Source organism: Tiliqua scincoides, chromosome 1 (assembly GCF_035046505.1).
Source record: "Tiliqua scincoides isolate rTilSci1 chromosome 1, rTilSci1.hap2, whole genome shotgun sequence".
Taxonomy (NCBI): Eukaryota; Metazoa; Chordata; class Lepidosauria; order Squamata; family Scincidae; genus Tiliqua; species Tiliqua scincoides.
Genome location: NC_089821.1, coordinates 125,254,432 through 125,272,252, shown reverse-complemented (window position 1 = coordinate 125,272,252; position 17,821 = coordinate 125,254,432). Strand labels below are relative to the sequence as shown.

The 17,821-nt window shown below is 43.0% G+C and overlaps 1 protein-coding gene across 1 annotated transcript in view; it reads left to right on the top strand.

The window, feature by feature from the left end:
• Positions 1 to 17,821, top strand: part of INO80D (INO80 complex subunit D) — a 44,782-nt gene that overhangs the window by 10,393 nt on the left and 16,568 nt on the right. Inside the window, exons 2-6 of the mRNA XM_066623496.1 lie at positions 4,532 to 4,627; positions 4,722 to 4,968; positions 12,794 to 13,548; positions 14,144 to 14,252; positions 16,670 to 16,888. Of these exons, the coding sequence (XP_066479593.1) occupies positions 4,751 to 4,968; positions 12,794 to 13,548; positions 14,144 to 14,252; positions 16,670 to 16,888 (1,301 nt within the window). The 5' untranslated portion in view covers positions 4,532 to 4,627; positions 4,722 to 4,750. The remainder of the gene's footprint in view (positions 1 to 4,531; positions 4,628 to 4,721; positions 4,969 to 12,793; positions 13,549 to 14,143; positions 14,253 to 16,669; positions 16,889 to 17,821) is intronic.

Sequence of the window (17,821 nt, the reverse complement as noted above, 5' to 3'; positions counted from 1 at the left end):
GCCTAGGATTGTTAAAAAATTTCCTGCTTGATGATGTCATTTCCGGTCATGACGTCACTTCCGGTGGGTCCTGACAGTTTATCATTCTGAAAAGTGGGTCCCGGTGCTGAATGTGTGACAACCACTATCATAGACAGTAATAATACATAACAGAGCCCAGTTGCTTATAATGGTTGAACTGCTGTTAGTCTTCAGGAAGGGAAGGATATTTGGCAACAGTAGGGGAAGTAGGAGAGGATCCCAGGAAATGTATGGCATTATTAGGGTTGGTGTTATACAAAAGCATATCAAGCCCATTTTGCCCCACCAACACTTCTTCAAGTTTCCAGTATCATCAAGGAAGACTGAATTAGGGTGACAAACATAAAAGAAACTGTGTTTCAGTAAGGTCTTTGTGCCCGAAAGGGCTCCTAAACCCTAGAGTATAAATAGGAGCATTATTTCATTCCCCAACAAGAAAATTCCTTGGGATCTGCATCTTTTATGAAGGATTGAGGCTCAGACTATGGGGCAACTGTGATGCTAGCAGAGCTTCATACTTCAGTCTTGTTCAAATAAGGCACCATGTATTCTGTTGCGATATTCTAATGTTGCTTCCCTGCTATGGACAAGTAATACATTCACTGCTTTTTCTTCTGCAAAGTAATTATACACGGTGTGAGTAATGGCAACATTTCTTTACTGTTACAGAGAATATTTATGCTATATTATTATTAAGACTATTTATATATCACTTTTCAACAGGAGTAGTTTCGAAAGTGGTTTACATAGTAAAATAAATCAAGAAATGGTTCCTTGTCCCCAAAGGGCTAATAAAAAAACATACATTAGCAGCACTAGAAACACCCACTGTGAAAGGTGCCTTGCTGAGGTAAAGAGGGACAGTTGCTGTCCCCCTGCTAAATATTACAGGACACAATTTTAAAGATGTTCTTTGTCCAGTTAGCATGGTAGTTTCTTTAAATGCTCATATTAGGTATTTCTTTATTTCTTTTTCAAAACACTATCATTTTGATGGAAAGACTGGTACCCTTCTTGAATATGTCTTGTGATCCTCAGTTTGCATCTTTTATGATGAAGTACCAGGGCATTTCTATGTTGGGAGAGCAAGGAGTTTAACTTTTATTGTGTTATTTTTTTCAGTGAAAATCCTCAGCTGCTCTTTGGTCTATCTGAGAAATGTCTGTGTATATTTCCTTTGTAAAGCAAATAAATGGAGAGAAAGTTCAATTTGCCCAGTTAGGGAAAATGTATGTATAGACGGGCTGTTTTTTTTTTCCTAGCAGACCAAACAGTGAGTGAGTGAGGGAGGGAGGGAGGGAGGTCTTTTGTCATCAGAAAAATAGCACAGGGGAAAAGTTGACTCCCTTCCCCTTCTCTATGTCACAACACTGGTCCAGTTTTTCCCATTCAGCCATGGTGGCATTTACCAAAATTTAAAGAGGCAGGAAATCCCATCATAATTCCTGTTGTCTTACCTAGTTTGGGCTGAAAGTTGCATCTGTTTTGCTGCGAACTTACACACTTCCTCTCTTTTTTCTTTACAAGCCCATCAGTGTGCAAAAGACCTTCAAAGCTTCAAAGTTTGCTATTATTAAGAACTATATCTATCCTCTTCCCTTCCCCACCCATTCAAGCATCACTTTTCCAAAACCTAACACATGAAAAGGGCTGTTCTCATATTTTCTGGCAAGGCCCCTTACTTTCAACAGGTGTCTGACAGACAGAAACCCGTAAAACAGTGTTTCTCAAACTGTGGGTTGGGACCCACTAGGTGGGTCGTGAGCCAATTTCAGGTGGGTTCCCATTCATTTCAATATTTTATTTTTTATATATTAGGCTTGATGCTACCATAGTATGTGACTACATTTGGGGAAATGTTACAGACCTGTACTTTTAACAGGCTACTATATATATGTATATGCTTTTAACAATGATAGTAAATGGGACTTACTCCTGGGTAAGTGTGGGTAGGATTGCAGCCTAGGATTGTTAAGAATTTTCCTGTTTGATGATGATATTACTTCTGGTGGGTCCTGATAGATTCTCATTCTTAAAAGTGGGTCCTGGCGCTAAATGCTTAAGAACCACTGCCGTAAGATATTTCTCAGTTTAGAGATGCAATGCTATGAAAATTTCACTATTTAATTGCTGCCTACTGAGCTGCTATAAAATACCCGGGGGGGGGGGGTGTTTCACAGTCAGATCTATTGTGCAGTACAGGTGGCTTATTTATCCGCGTTAGTTCCATCCATGACTCTGCGGATTAACAAAAAATGCATTGTGCTAAATTCCATAGAGTTACGCAAATACACTGCAGCCTGACACTTCCGGATGGAAGGAAACTAAGGCAACTGTTATCAGTCCTCTCCCCTCCGCTCTGTACTCAGCCCTCCCCATTGCCAGCTGCCCAGCTTCTTTCACATGGGATGCTGATCTTTTAAGAGCCCAGCCCTATGCGTTTCTTCTCAGAAGTAAGCCCCATTGTAGTCAATGGGGCTTACTCCCAGGAAAGTGTGGAGAGGATTGTAGGCTAAATCTCATGCTTTGCTTGGTGGGAAGGCTTGCTTGTGTCGGTGATTGCCTGCACCGTGGGGGGGGGGGTTTGCTTGTGTCGGTGATTGCCTGCACCATCTCAATGGGTGGAGGGAATTTGGCAAATGCTCCCTGGGTTTTTTAAAGCAATCCCCTCTGTTGCTACCACATCTGCCCCTGTGTGAGTGAGTGAGTCAGAGAGAGAGAGAGAGAGAGAGAGAGAGAGAGAGTGCGTGCATGCGCTCCACCTTGATGCATGTGCTGGCTACAGAGATTTTGGCCCCCCTTCCCCTCTTCAGCCTCTCTGCTGGCTCAGGGGCCCCAAGAGTGTTACTGTTCCTTTGCAAGGGGAACCTCTTCCAGGGCTCTAGGGCTATTTCCCTGCCTGGGCAAGGCAGAGCCTTTTTGCAGTGTTTTGGGCTGCCTAGAAATGGAGCAAGATGCCAGTGCAGGGCAAAGGAGGCAAAGGTGTGTGTGACAAAGGTGTGTCTACCCCATGAGACAAATTCGCAGATTAAAAATCCGTGGATAAAAAGGCTGCACCTGTACTCTTACTTTGATTCTTTTCCAGTTAACTGCTGAATTTTGTCACTGCAATGAAAAACACCTTGGCTGTAATAACTGTGTCTTTATGATTCGATTACCTGTACATCAGATAAAAGGAGGAAAATGTTAGACTGTAGAATGACTGGGGAATTAGAAATGAATAGAGTAGGCTATGTTCTATAGATAGCCTCAAACACATGTTTGAAGCCTACTGGAGGAAATGCAGCAGGAGAAGGGCTAGGGAAACAGTAGGTGGAGGAGAGGGTTCGTTCCTCCACCCATCGTTCATGTGCTCCAAATTGCCCCCTCCAAAGCATTCTTTTCAGAAAGAAGGAGGCTGTCAAGGTTTGGTTACACTCATTATATGCTCGTAGTTTAGACCAGTGATAGCGAACCTTTTAGAGACTGAGTGCCCAAACTGCAATCCAAAACCCACTTATTTATCGCAAAGTGCCAACACGGCAATTTGACCTGAATACTGAGGTTTTAGTTTAGAAAAAAAAACTCATACATTAACATCTTTTACTTACTATTACTTATAACCCTTAATGAACTTTTCCTCTAGAGATTTGTCCAATCCCTTCTTAAAGGCACCTAGGCAAGTTATCATCACTGCTTCCTGTGGCAAAGAGTTCCACAGACTAATTACATGCTGGAAAAGCCTCTCCTGGCGCTGAGTGGGGAGCTGCTGAGGGAAAGGCAGGCTGCAAGGGCTTGCAATGGCTGAGGAGGAGGGCAGCTCAGGATTGGCTGGTGGTCAGCCAGTGAAGGGCCCTGAGCCATTCCAACAGAAAAAGCCAGGAGCCTGCTGGATGCTGATTGGCTGAGCCTGTTGGAGAGTTGGGGAAGGGAAAAACAGGGACCTTAAGCCTGCAGAGCAGGCAAAATTGAAATGGGAAACAAATGCAGGGCAGGTGGGGATGAAGGGAGAGGAGGGAAGCAGCCCATCCTCCCAACACAAAGGGGCTTGGTTATCTTTAAAGTGACAGCTTTAAGCACCCCTCTCCAGGCTTAGCGCTGCGCGCCCACAGAGACAGCGCTGCATGCCCCCTCTGGCATGCGTGCCATAGGTTCGCCACCACTGGTTTAGACCCTTTAGCTGAATCCAACTGTTTAGCTAAATCCTACTGTTCCTGCTACCAATTGATGCTCAGAAGGGTTGTAACTCAAAGAGTTGTAACAATTGCAACATATGTGGAACAGAGGCCATCATCAAGTGCTTTCCTGTGCTTGGCTAGTAGAATTCACCAGAGCAAACTATCTGTGAAGAATGAGTATTTTCAGAGATCTTGTGTGCAAAATACTCTCTTTGCAAAATGTCAGGTTATCATTCTAGCTAGTAATTCTTCTAGCTAGTAATGTGACCAGATTGATTCACTTCTCCTCTCTAAGCAATGTGGATCTGTCTCATGTCTTCATTAACAAGATTTTTCTTTGGTATGTTTTGTAGACAATCTGCTTTATCTTGACTTGTCGTCATTCCTGGATTGTGGTGTCCTTGGGGCTCTCTGCTAACACTGACATGGTACAGAAGATTTAAACTCGGGTAATTGATTCCCTCCAAGTAGATTGTAAAACCCCAGAAACCTTTTTTTTTCTTCAACTTTGAAACTTATCTTTTCTTTCTTTGGCTCTTTCAGCTGATGTTCACAAGGAAAAGAATCACGTGATGTATGAAGGCAAACACATACACTTTTCTGAGGTTGACAATAAGCCGTTGTGCTCGTACAGCCCTAAATTGTGCAAACAGAGGCGACTTAACGGTTACGCCTTTTGTATCAGGCACGTTCTGGAGGACAAGACTGCCCCCTTCAAGCAGTGTGAATATGTGGCCAAGTACAATAGCCAACGCTGCACCAACCCCATCCCCAAATCTGAAGACCGTAGGTAAGTGATGTGGCATGGTTAAAAAAGCATATCAGTTTGGGGCCCAAGGCATGATCTAAAGACACACAATGCTAACTAAGCAAGTCTCCAGCTCGTCAGTGTTTTTTGATGGGAGACTCTGGATTCCCTATGCATGACACCTTGACCACCCCCAAAGAAAAGTCATGGTATAAGTAAAATAACAATGCTTTTTTAAAAGAAAGAAAATAACTGTATTGTCACATTCAGCCAAAGTCAGACCAACCAAATTAATATGATTTTCTTTTTTGAGACAAATATTGCTTATTAGAGAACTAGGAAGATGTGTGTCTATAGAAAAGACAGCTGGATGCTTTGGAGGACTGATGTGTCCATAAGGCATAGAAGCCCTTCTTTCTCAACACCAGAGCTCTTTACATGTTTACAGCTGAGCTTCTTGAAACATGTACACAAGCCCTGGAAAACTGGAGATGATTTTCTTTTTGAGTGAAAGTTGGGTTGAGTAAAAGTTGGGATTCCTGGGAATTTATATATTGGTTTACAAAAGTTATTGGTTTACAAAAGTACAAATATACTGGTTTACAAAAGTTTTGTATTTTAGAAATTGCAAAAGACTCCTAGAATCTTGGAAGGAGTACCTAAGGTTGATGGTTGCATACATACTGTCTCTTCTATATTTCTTTTCTGGATGCATTGAGCATTTGTCTCTGTCTACAGTCTATAATCTACAAAAGAGATCTATCTTGAAATTGTGGCATAAATTTAAAAAAAATGCTTGTAGACAAGTCGTGGGAAATCCATACATCAGTTACTGATGTATGGATTTCCCAAGACTTGTCTACAAGCATTTTTTAGAATTTATGCTTCAGCGCTGTTTTGTGCTGCTGCTGTTGCATACAAGCAGAACTGTGAACTTTGACAGTTCCATCAACCTCCTTTACAAGAGAAGTGAGTAGGGGCTGAGTAAACCTGTCCTCTTTGCCACCACATATAGGAAGAACTGCCTTAACCTCTCTTCCAGTTGGAAGTAGCATGGATTTTAAGATGGGTCCACTACTACTCCCTTCCTTCAGAGCAGTTTCTACTATTGTGCTCCTCTGCTATGTAAAGGCATTGTCAGATTGTCAGGTCAGCAGTGTCACTAGCAGCACAGGATAAGAAAAGGGAGTTCAAGAGCAAGGGTACCCTTTTGCTGGTGCTGGATAACCTGAAGCCAGTCTTGTGCTATGCTTGAACGCAGTTAGGGTCATCACTTGGCTTGTTTTTCAGCCCTACAGCAAGAGTACAGAGTTTCAATATTTCATTTAATTTTCACAAAACTTTATGAAGACATCTGAGTGAAGACTGAAACCCCCCCTCTAGTCTCTCTAAAAATTCACTAACTGACAGCCCAATCCTATCCCCCACCATACAATAACATGCAGCTTCATAAACATGGCACATATTGCATGTGATGGTGGGGATGGCCAGCAGTCTAATCAGAGGTATATAAAAATATGTTGTACTGACTTCTGGAAGGGCTGCCTGGTAGCCTATGGGTATCCTTGGATCCACATCAGCTAATAGCAGGCTTCAGTCTGGGGAGAGGAAAGGGGCAGGATGGATTGGGAAAGAGGGGATAGCATTCTATGCAAGTTACTACCACCAGGTTGCACCCCTTCCTCCACTCTTTCTGTCCTGAAACTCCCCTGAACCTCCCCCTCCCTGCCCGTGACATGCTTCTGCTGACTTACCAGAGTTGGTGTAGCCCAAGCTCAATGATGGCTCTGAATGGTCTGGCAGCAATACAGTGTCCATGCCGTTACTGAGCCTTTTACAACAGTGTATTGAGAGATATACTTTTGTGAAAGGCCCATAGGATTGGGCCAGGAGAGATTTATGACAGCAACACCAACATTCCATTTTTAATACTGTATATATTTATAAATGTACAATTGCATAACTAGCCATTCAATTAATAGGACTGGATATACTGTAGATATGTAAAATTTTTGCCAAGTAAGCAAACTCCAATTATCACTTCGTCTTATGTCCTGGTCAATCAGAGGGCAGAGACTTTCAACTCTGAAAAATTTCCTTTCTTTCTCAAGCAGCAGGCAGGCACCTCTCATAGATCAGATGCAGAGATCATTTGTTTCTATAGTAACTTTCCTGGGAAATTGCAGCCAAAGTTAACCTTTTATTCTCCTTCCTTCTGCTGCAGCCTGATTCTGCTTTGCAAATGCTTGCAAAGCAGGTCTGTTTTTTTCAACAAAACGATGGGATCCTTCTTTCCATTTGAAACAAAGTCCCAGGCTACAATTCAGTGCACCATTTTTTAAGAATAACTCCCATGGAAAGCAATGGGTTTACTTCTGAGTAAAAAGGGTTGCAAATATATGCAGCTGCATCTCTCTGCTATGAACTGAATTGCACACGCTCAGTTATGTGTTATGGGTTGTATGTTGTATTTAGAGCTTCTGGCTTAACACACCAGGCACCTTAAAGGTGGATTTGATTCATGGTTCTCCTGCAGTGGTTCCCAACTTGCATATCCCTTGGCAGCCCATTTCCATAAATTGCACCCTTCATATTAGCAAAATGTTTGTAATAATACAAGCCCTCATCTCCTCTCAGATTTCATGTATTCATCACATATTTTCTCTTTTCATCTGTATGAAGAACAGAAGACTCTGCCTTTGCACTGTTTTGCACCGGAAGTGTGCTGAGAAATTCTGGGTGATTGATCACTTTCCATATTATGTTTCAGCTTTTTTACTGTGCTGGTTTTCAATCACTGGTTCATAGATGAATTGATGATCAAAAACTAGCTATTGGTGGGGCTTTCACAGCCAACTAGCTACCTACCTTCCTGCCTTGCTGGCCCTTCAAAGCATTCTGGAGCATGACCTGCCTTTTTCTGCCATTATTCCATTCTTTTTCAAGTGCCCTTAAAGGTCCTGTTGAGTGTCCCTGGGAGTACATGAATACCAGGTTGGGAACCACTATTTTACTGGTATGTTGTTTACAGTGCACTTACTCTGATAGTGTTTACAAAAGGTGATGAAGACCAGAATTTAAAAAGAATAAAAGTGTATCTTATGATCTTTCACTATGTTTTTAATAAATTAGAGACTACAGTTCTTAGGTAACAATTAGTGATTAGGTTATTTTTCAGGATCTGGCCTCGAGTAAAATCAGACAAAACTATAGTCAGACACCCCTCTAAGTTTAACCCCCGACTTATCCGAGGGTCATAGAAAGTTCCATGATTGTTGGTTCAAAGCCTGCCCTCGACTTATCTGTGGGATCGACTTATAGGTGGCTGTCTGCAGTAGTTTTTCTGCAAGTGCAGAACAGTTTCAGAATTCAGCATTGCAAAAATCTCTTTTTAAAAAGCCATGTTCCTAACTCATGTGGCTATAAGGGTGTATGTTAAAGCTTGTGGGAAATGTCTGGTGAAATTTTTGAAACCAGAAAGTTGGACTGAATTTCCAGGACACAGAGCTGCAGTGCCCTGTTTAGTGCCTTGCTTTTCTTTACAACTAGTAGAGGCAGAATAAATTATGCAGAAGAAGGAAATTTATGCATGTGTGCTTAATTTGCATAATGTAGACAGGTCACAGAACAGAGGTTTTCATGGTACAGGAGCTTTAGTGCAAAATTCTTGCAGCTCTGACTATGAAACAGAAATTTGTAAAAGGTGGCTTCAGATGTTATTGAAGAAGTTACTGCTTATTGAATGCAGAGCCATTTTGACAGTTGACTGGAAGACCTATTTGGAGTGTGTGAAGAAAACAGGCTTTAGCTTTTGCTCCTAAATAGAGTTGTTTGTTTTTGTTGATAACTAAATAAAAACGCAAAACGTCACATTTCGCTTTGTAATAAATAACCGCATTTTAAAATCCATAGGTAATGAGTAAGGAACACTGGATAAAAACACACAGCACCACGTTTTGCATTTTAATTCAACAAATTAAAAAAAAACAAACAATTTTTAAACACCTCTACTCATAAGTATATGTGCCTAGAACAGTGGTTCCCAAACGTTTTTCTCGTAAGTTAGCTAACAGTGCAATCCTAGGCATATCTACTCAGAAGTAAGTCCCACTGTGTTCAGTATGATTTACTCCCAAGTATGTATGTTTAGGATGGCAGCTCTATTTTAGTAAAGGGGAGAAATGAATGCTTTGTTGTGGCTCACAAGATGGAAAGCTATTCTATTTAAAACTTTCTAGTGTGCATTTTTGGGGGGGGGGGAAGAGCAGTTAACTAGGTGTGAAGCATCATGTCACAATATTGGGAAACAGATGACAGCAAGAAGAGTACAAGTTAACCATAACTTCTTAAATGTACCTTGCTTCATTTTCTTTTTGGCTTTAGTTGGTGTGGTTTTAAAGTGTGTTGCAAGCCAGCTAGAATGCCTCCTTATCAGTGAGGAAATATTTTGGATAAATTAATAACAAGAGAAACTACGATACTCATAACTGGGAATGCATAAAAATAATGACTCCTTTGCTTGTGGAGTTTTCTTTAGATTTGTAACTGACACTGGAGTTACCTACTCTGAGACCTAGAAAGCAAGGCAGTACAGTGGGCCTGTGCTACCTGCGGATTTGGGAACCTGTGGATTTGATCATCCGAAGGTCCTGAACCCTTTGACGTGAACCCATCGGAGGTGGTGGGAGCTGTTGCCTCTGGCGGGTGTTCTGAGGAGGGTTTCTGAGTCTTCCCCAGGCCTCAAAAGGCCTTAAAAGGGCCTAAAACGTCACTTCCAGCCCCTCCCCCCAAACTAGAAGTGACCTTCTAAGGCCTCCCAAAGGCCTCAGAACTTGCTTGGAGGCAACTGGAGTGCAGCTCCCTTTGCTTGAGGAGGATTAGGGGGCCCCAAGACCCACAGTCATCATCCGCAGTTTCATTCTCTGTTACAGGGGGTCCTGTAACAGAACTCCCGTGGATAAAGAGGGACATCCTGTAATTACTTCTAGACCAGTGGTTCTCATACACTTAGCTGCAGGACCCACTTTTTAAAATGAGAATCTGTCAGGACCCACCAGAAGTGATGTCATGACTGGAAGTGACATCATCAAGCAGGAAAATTGTGAACAATCCTAGGCTGCAATCCTACCCACACTTACCCAGGCATAAGTCCTGTTCACTATCATTGTTAAAATAATATACCGTACATAGTAACTTGTTAAAAGTACAGATCTGTAACATTTCCCCAAATGCAGTCACATACCATGGGAGCATCAAGTTTAATATATTAAAAATAAAATATTGAAATGAATGGGGACCCACCTGAAATTGGCTTGCGACCCACCTGGTTCCCACAGTTTGAGAAACACTGTTCTAGACCATTAGTTTAATGTAATGTGAAACATTTCAGTGCAGTGCAATCCTGTCTTGCGCTGGAATAGGCAGGCTGCAGGCCTGCGCTGTATTCAGCGCACGTTTCGGTCTGGCTGAGGTTCGGTCCGAGGCAAGGGGAAAAAATTTCCCTTACTCCAAGTAGAGCCACAGCAGACCCAATGAGTCTACTTGGATCTGTGCCACCTAAAGAGGTAACACAGATCTGAGCAGCCAAGAGTTGCTCCATTTTGCCTGGGAACAGGGCTAGGATCCGTTATAACTGCTGGAACCTCGCTCCCCGCCTGCCCTCCTCCCGCCCCAAAACATCTCCCTGCCTTCCCCATGCCCCCCCCGGCCCCTGTGCTGGCCCAGCTCAGCTAGCGTGAACCTTCACCACCATGGTGGCAGGATCTGCAGGCCAGTGCAGCTCTGTGCACCCATGTGGCTTTCTCCTAAAGAGATGCAAACAGCAGGTTTGCAACCCTCCCAGGCCTTGCGCCAGCTGTGGGCAGTTAGGATTGTGCCCTGAGTCAAAAACTCAAAATGTCAAAACCTGAAAATCTCATCTTTCCTCTCAAGCCCTCCTCTCCTTGTACTTTCTCCCACTCCATCAACAATCCGTTCAGCTTGTGGAGGAGGCTTGAAGCCTTGGTTTTATATTTAATGCCTCTCTGTCCTGCCTTTCTCATACCCAGCCTGTCACAAAATCACGTCATTTCTCCTTCTACATTGCAATAATTTGAGAAAACATCGCAAAGCTATGGCCTTCCTGTCAGTCACCTCTTGCTTTTATTACTGCAACCTTTTCCTCTCTGGTCTTCTGCTATTGCAGCTTAATATAGCACCTGCCATAAAATCATTCAGCTCTGATTATTACTGTGATCACATCACACTTTTCCTTGGATTCCTACATGGGCTTCCTAGCCACTCTCGGATCCAACACAAGCTCCTGGTTTTTACTTTCAGAATCTTTTTAGCTTACAAGACCTTGTTCTTTCTTGCATCTTTGCTCTCATACCCCAATATACTCCTACCTGGCACTTTACTTATCCAATTCCACCATCCTCAGCTGTCCAGTGGTCTCCTGCTTCCACACACGACTCCAACCTTGTTCTGTCTTTTACTAGAACTCCCTTTCAGATTACCTGCATGATGTCTCCCCAGAATCCACTTCTCCCATTAAACCTTTGACACTACTCCCTAGTGGCAATTGATGCATGCGTGTTTCTTGCTTAACCAAGCAACTTTCTTGCTTCACTGAAGAACGCGACCCACAGGCAATCAGCCTGCATGCTACAGGGTGGACACTAACCGAAAGTTCCTGCTTCCTGTTGATGTTCAGTTAGTTTCTCTCTCGTTGCACATTGTGTTCTTCAGTGAAGCAAGATATTGCTTTGTTAAGCAAGAAACATCAGTGTCAATTACTAATAAAGGAAAACGAAGGTCATAGGTGTGGGGGGGGGGCATGCAGGGGACCCTCCGGATCCATGGATAGGTGAAACTACTGGATCCCACTGGTATCTGCGAGATACCTGTAAGCTTAGTTTTAGAATGTTTCTTTTCTGCTTCCTATTTACCTTCAGTTCTGCACTTTGGGCTAAAAAATGTTTTGGTTTTACTTATGAAAGCACCCTAAGTTTTTAACAGACTGCAAAAAAGATTGGTTGTATAACCTTAAAATCTGGGTTATTGAGATTCACTAGCTCATACAAGCAGAAAGAGTGTGTAAAAAATGTGAGGAAATGTAATTTGGCTTAGGAATTGCCAAGAGTGATATCAGCCTTGACACCGCAAGCTTGACCTGCTTGTGGGGGTGCCTGTTTCTGTTTATTGCCTTGTAGAAGGTTGACCCAGTGCCTTTGAAAGTCAGATTGCCCACAGGCTGTTAACCTTTAATGTTGAACTGTGTGCTGAGACCCAAAATAATATAAACCCTAGTGCTTCACCATGATACAGTTTGGGGTATTTTCAGAATGGAAATGTTTTGCATCATTTCATAACATATTACCTGTTTACTTTTTGATTTAGTAACACTGAAGGGAAAACATTTTTGTTCTTTGTTAAGCTCTTTTCCTTGCCTTGGACATTTAAATTAGACTGGTAATGTTCGTGTTTTGCTTCCTCTTCAAGCACAAAATGGGAGTGTCGGGAATATAAGCTTCCTACAGAAATATGTTAAACCTAACACAGCTATTTTTGTTAGGATAAGAAAAAAAATTATCTTGAAAGATTTCTGTTGTGCTTAACCATCACATTTTTTCTAGTAAAGGGCTCCTTTTACATGCCAGCCTCAATATGTGGCTATACTGTAACATTACAGTATGTTGCCCGTCATTCACATGGTACTGTTATTTCTTTGGAAGTTTGTTGTTGATCAAAAAATGGTTATTTAAATTTGCTCCATTCATATTTCTCACAAATATGAAAAGAAATACCTGGGAACAGTCACTATTTGTTGATTGATCATTGTTCTTTTGATTTTTGGTTTGATTTTGCTGTGTTCTGCTTTTCCAAGGTATTGCAACAGTCACCTACAGGTTCTTGGCTTTATACCGAAAAAGGAGAGGAAGAAAAAGAATGATTCAATAGAGGAAGTAAAAGTTCGGCACCAGATGGATTCCATGGCTTTCAGTCTGACCGTTCCTCCGCTGGCCTTGAAGATGCCCAATGGACTGGATGGGATGTCTCTCTCTCCACCAGGGGCTAGGCTTCCTCTACACTATCTGGAAGCAGAATTAGAAGACCCCTTTGCTTTCAACGAGGAAGAGGATGATCTCAAGAAAGGGGCCACAGTGAAGAAAAAGTTGCAAAGCAAGTTAGCCCAAAATCGACAGCGCCAGAGAGAGACAGAGATTCTGAAAGTTCGCCAAGAGCACTTTAGCCCCCTTCCTGCACCTTTGCAGCAGCAGCAGCCTCTGCAGCAGCAGCAACACTCCCATCTCTCACCTTTACCAACTTCTTTAAAGCCAGCAGGGCTACCGCAGAGCTTAGTCTGCAAGTCACCTCAACCCCAGAACACCAGCCTACCAATGCAGGGAGTGGCACCCACCACACACACTATAGCACAAGCCAGGCAGTTGTCAAACAAGAGACCTCTGCCTCTCCTGCACCCTGCGAGGGCTCCTGCCCCAGACCCACCCAGGGCTGACAGGATCCTCATGAAAGCCACAGCCTTCTCTCCGCACTCATCCTGTTTGAGCCGATTACAGAGACTGGTGAAACTGTGCACTCAAAAACAGCAGCTGGATGCTGATCTGTTTCCTCACTTAGGTAGATGAAGAATTGTGCATTTTGTTTGTGGGTTTTGGTGTATATTACATAGCTCATATATGCATTCACGTACTACTTAAGTAAATTGTAAGCTTATGAGCACATGCTGCTTTGTGAAAAGGCAGAGTTGCATATACAGTAGATATCTATAGGAATATGTAGTACAAGAATACCTCCCATGAAGCTGCTTACTTTAGTTGTGATTTGTTACAGCCCTCTATACTGGCACAACTGACAGCTGTTGTAGCCTGTGAGAGTACTGCATTCTGGGAAGTCCAGCACCAGTCAATGCCAGTTTCCTACCTTATCTTTAACAGTGTCTCCTACAGCACTGTTTTCAGATCGCACTTGACTTTCTGGTAACATGTCCCCCAAGTTACGGGAGCTATTACTGATTTCAGATTCTCATCAGCTTAGTAAGGGAAATATATAAGAAAGCACACAATTTCTTTGTGCAGCTATAAATATAAGCAAAGGTAATAGCTGCAGGGGGCACAGAGATGGGGTTCCCTCATACCTGCAATTTCCTGTATCCACGGGTGGGGGGCAGGGATGAGGATGACTGAGTGTGTTCATTTCCTCTCATACTTTCCAGGGTTGGACTGGTCTGAAGATAGTGGAGAAGAATTGGAGGAATCGGAACAAACCTCGCCATACCAGGTTGCATGGTCTATTAGAGAAGCCCGCAGATATGAAAGGAATGAGTAAGTACCTATGAGAAAGTTTGTACAGAGTAGGAAATAATAATAATAATAATTTATTATTATTATTATTATTATTTTATTTTATTAATTTATATCCCGCCTTTATGCCCAAAGGGCACACAAGGCGGCTTACAACAATTAAAAAATACAACATTAAAAACAATAATTAAAACAATTTACAAATAATCAGAAATCTAAAAACCCCGTGGATTCTCATATAAAAAAGCAAGAAAGCCAGCCAGCCTGTCAACAATTAAAAGCTTTTTGAAATAAAAAGGTCTTCAGTCCATGCCAAAATGTTAACAAAGAGGGAGCAGTTCTCAATTCTAAGGGGAGGATATTCCAAATTTCGGGGACCACCACCGAGAAGGCTCTCTTCCTGGCCGCTGCCCCTCTCACATCTCTTGGTGGTGGCACAGTCAAAAGGGCCTCCCCAGATGATCTAAGAGCAGGATTGCAAGGAAGGAGGCGGTCCCTCAAAAACCCCGGACCCAAGCCGTAAAGGGCTTTAAAAGTCAAAACTAGCACCTTGAATTGGGCCTGGAACCAAACCGGCAGCCAGTGTAGCCGCCGAAGCGACGGCTTGACAGAGTCAAACCTACGTGCTCCAGCCACCACATGAGCAGCCGCGTTCTGTACTAATTGTAATTTCCGGACCGTCTTCAAAGGCAGCCCCACGTAGAGCGCATTGCAATAATCTAATCTAGATGTCACTAGGGCATGGGTTACACGCAGCTCAGGTATGGTCGCAGCTGGCGAATGCACCTGCTAACCTGCTTTTTAAAGTGTTTTGCTTGGGAGAAAGGGCAGGGCAGAGTCTCCTGGAGCAGTGCTCCTATATGCTTGGAGGTCTGGTCACAGTGTTCAGATTAATCCTAACTGAAAAATTTAAGATATAGATAGTAAGCGGTCTGCAACAAAACGTTGCCACATCTAACTGGACCCTAAAATTGAGGGATTTTTTTTGCTTTTATTAATTGAACATAATAATGAAATCCCGGGGGAACGCCACAGTTCCCATACCTAGGGGCCGTGCCTGGCTGTCTGGAGGTTGTGTGTGGCCTCCTTTGCACTATTTTTTTTTTTTTTTTGCCTTTTAAGGCATTCTGAGGCCCCAGAAAGGGCTTCCCCATGTCTCAGAATGCATTAAAAGGCATAAAAATGTCACTTCCAGTTTCCTGAGGAATACCGGGAGTCTCTTTTTTGGGGATCCAGGAGCCTGTCTGAAGCCTGCAGAGGCTGCCTCTGAGGTCTTCCGAACGCTCTCTGGAGGGGACCTGAGTGCAGCTCCACTCCCCTTTGGAGGGTTCAGGTGGGGCCAAGTCTGACTCAGTGCGGGTCCAGGGGTCCTGCATTGAGCCAGATCTGTGGATGTAAAATCTGTGGATAATCAGGCTCCACCTGTACCTCTGTTATAGAAAGAGGGGGAAACATATCCTAGCACCTCTTTCATTAATGTGTTCACTGGAGCTAACAGATGAAAAGAATCAGAAAGGGCTTGATGCTCTAGAAACGACTAAGTAGATAAAAGGGATCCCAGTGTGAAAGCAGGGAAAAGATGGTCAAATATAGACAAAGGTGGGTAAGTGTCATTATCTTAGCCCAGAATTTATTAAAATATACAGTATATAGAATCTAGGAGGCCCAGGAAGTAGGAGGCAGCAGGCTGGCTTGACTGTAAATGTGAAAGTAATGTCAAAGATTGTAAAGGAGTCACATGTACAAGCAAAAAACATAAGAAACCACCAGCTCCAGTATTCTGTGCAAAGGTGCAGGGTACCAGGTTTGTATTTTACATGAGTTACTAACAGCGCAATCCTATCTTGTGCTGGAACAGATAAGCCAGGAGGCTTGTGCAGTATCCAGTGTAAGATAGGGCTCCAAAGTGACTCAGCCAAAGGTAAGGGAAACTTTTCCCGTTGCCCCTGGGTAAGCCACTGCAGCCCCTGTGGGTCTTCTCAGACTTAAGCTGAGCTCGGCTGACACAAGGCTTGCTCCCTATGTTGGCGCGGAGGCTGCATTCAGCCTCCTTGGGCCAGTGTGCCTCCGCGCGCCATCCTAGCCAACACTCGAGGAGGTGCAAATCTGCCTTATGGCACATTTGCAACCCTCCTGGGCTGGCACAAGGGCAAGTCTGGATTGCGCCCTAAAATACATGTGATTAGCATTGTATTCTGCATAGTTCAAGTGTGTTTTTGTGTTAAGAAAATGCAGACTTTGGTGATATATTGATAGCTTCTCCAGTAATCTAGATTTAGGAAATGAAGGTCCTCAATCTTTAAAATGACAAATGTTCCTCATTAGATTCAGCCTATAGCATTGAACTGAAGTTAATTTAATTGGACTTGTTTAATAATTACGTGAATTTTGGATACTACCTATTTTATCAACTGTTTCCTCCTCCCACAATTTCACAGGCCAGATGATGATGAAGCCAGCGGCAGGAGTTCCCGTGTGTCCCAACTTTGCACTTATTTTCAGCAGAAATACAAGCACCTCTGCCGCCTGGAGCGGGCAGAATCTCGTCAGAGGAAATGCCAACATACATTCCAGAAAGCGTTGCTGCGGGCAGCCAGCAGAGAGCCGGAGTGTGCTGGGCAGCTGATACGAGAGCTCCGAAGAACTTCATGTACCAGGTGAGGCACCACATATTCCGGTACAGCAAGCCAACGCTGCAACTGTGAAAATACATATGTCAGTCATTTTAATTCGAATGCGGGTTTTTGTAAGAAACTCCAGGAAACTGGAAATATTTTCTTATTGCACTCTAAGAAGCAAAATACATAGCCAAATGATTCCTTTTAAAATCCAGCTTTTTTCCTAGCTCATCATTTCATAAGATTAATTTTTTTCTAGAAAAATATATGAATATTTAGTTTTGGATCACTACCACAAAATTCAAAAATAGACAATGCATATGAAACTTCATACAGATAATTGCAGTAGATATTCAGAATTTCAGACTTACAGTGCAAATTGGGACCAGAAGTGGCTCAGCCGGAGGCAAGGAGAAACTCTTCCCCTTACTCTTGGGTAAGCCACCACAGTCCCAATGGGTCTCCTCGGACTTGCACCACTTCAGGAGGTGGCACAAGTCCAAGGGGAACAAAGCGACTTCAAGCCACTCTGCACTGCTCAGGGAACAGGGTTGGGATCCAGCATAACTGCCGGGTCCCATCCCCATCTACTGCTCCCACCTCATCCACCCCCTGGAGCCCCCTCTGCCCGCCCTCCCCCAACCCCGGAACACCTCCCTTCCACCTCCTTGCTCTGGTTTAGGATTGCACCCTTAGTATGTTACATTTTAAAGGTAACCATCTGAGTATGAAAAACTACCCTTTACATTTTATGTTTATTTTTCCCTAAAAGAGTTGGGGGTATTCATATATTGAAAATTAATTTATACACTGATAATAAATAGAAATATTTTTATTTATGTATTTATAACATTTTATTCCATCCTTTGTTTTGTATAAGAGGGTCGCAGGGCACCTTGCAAAATTTGGAAGAAGAGGTTAAAATGTAATGGATGGTATATTTGAAGTCAGATTGATTTCAGCTCTACAATA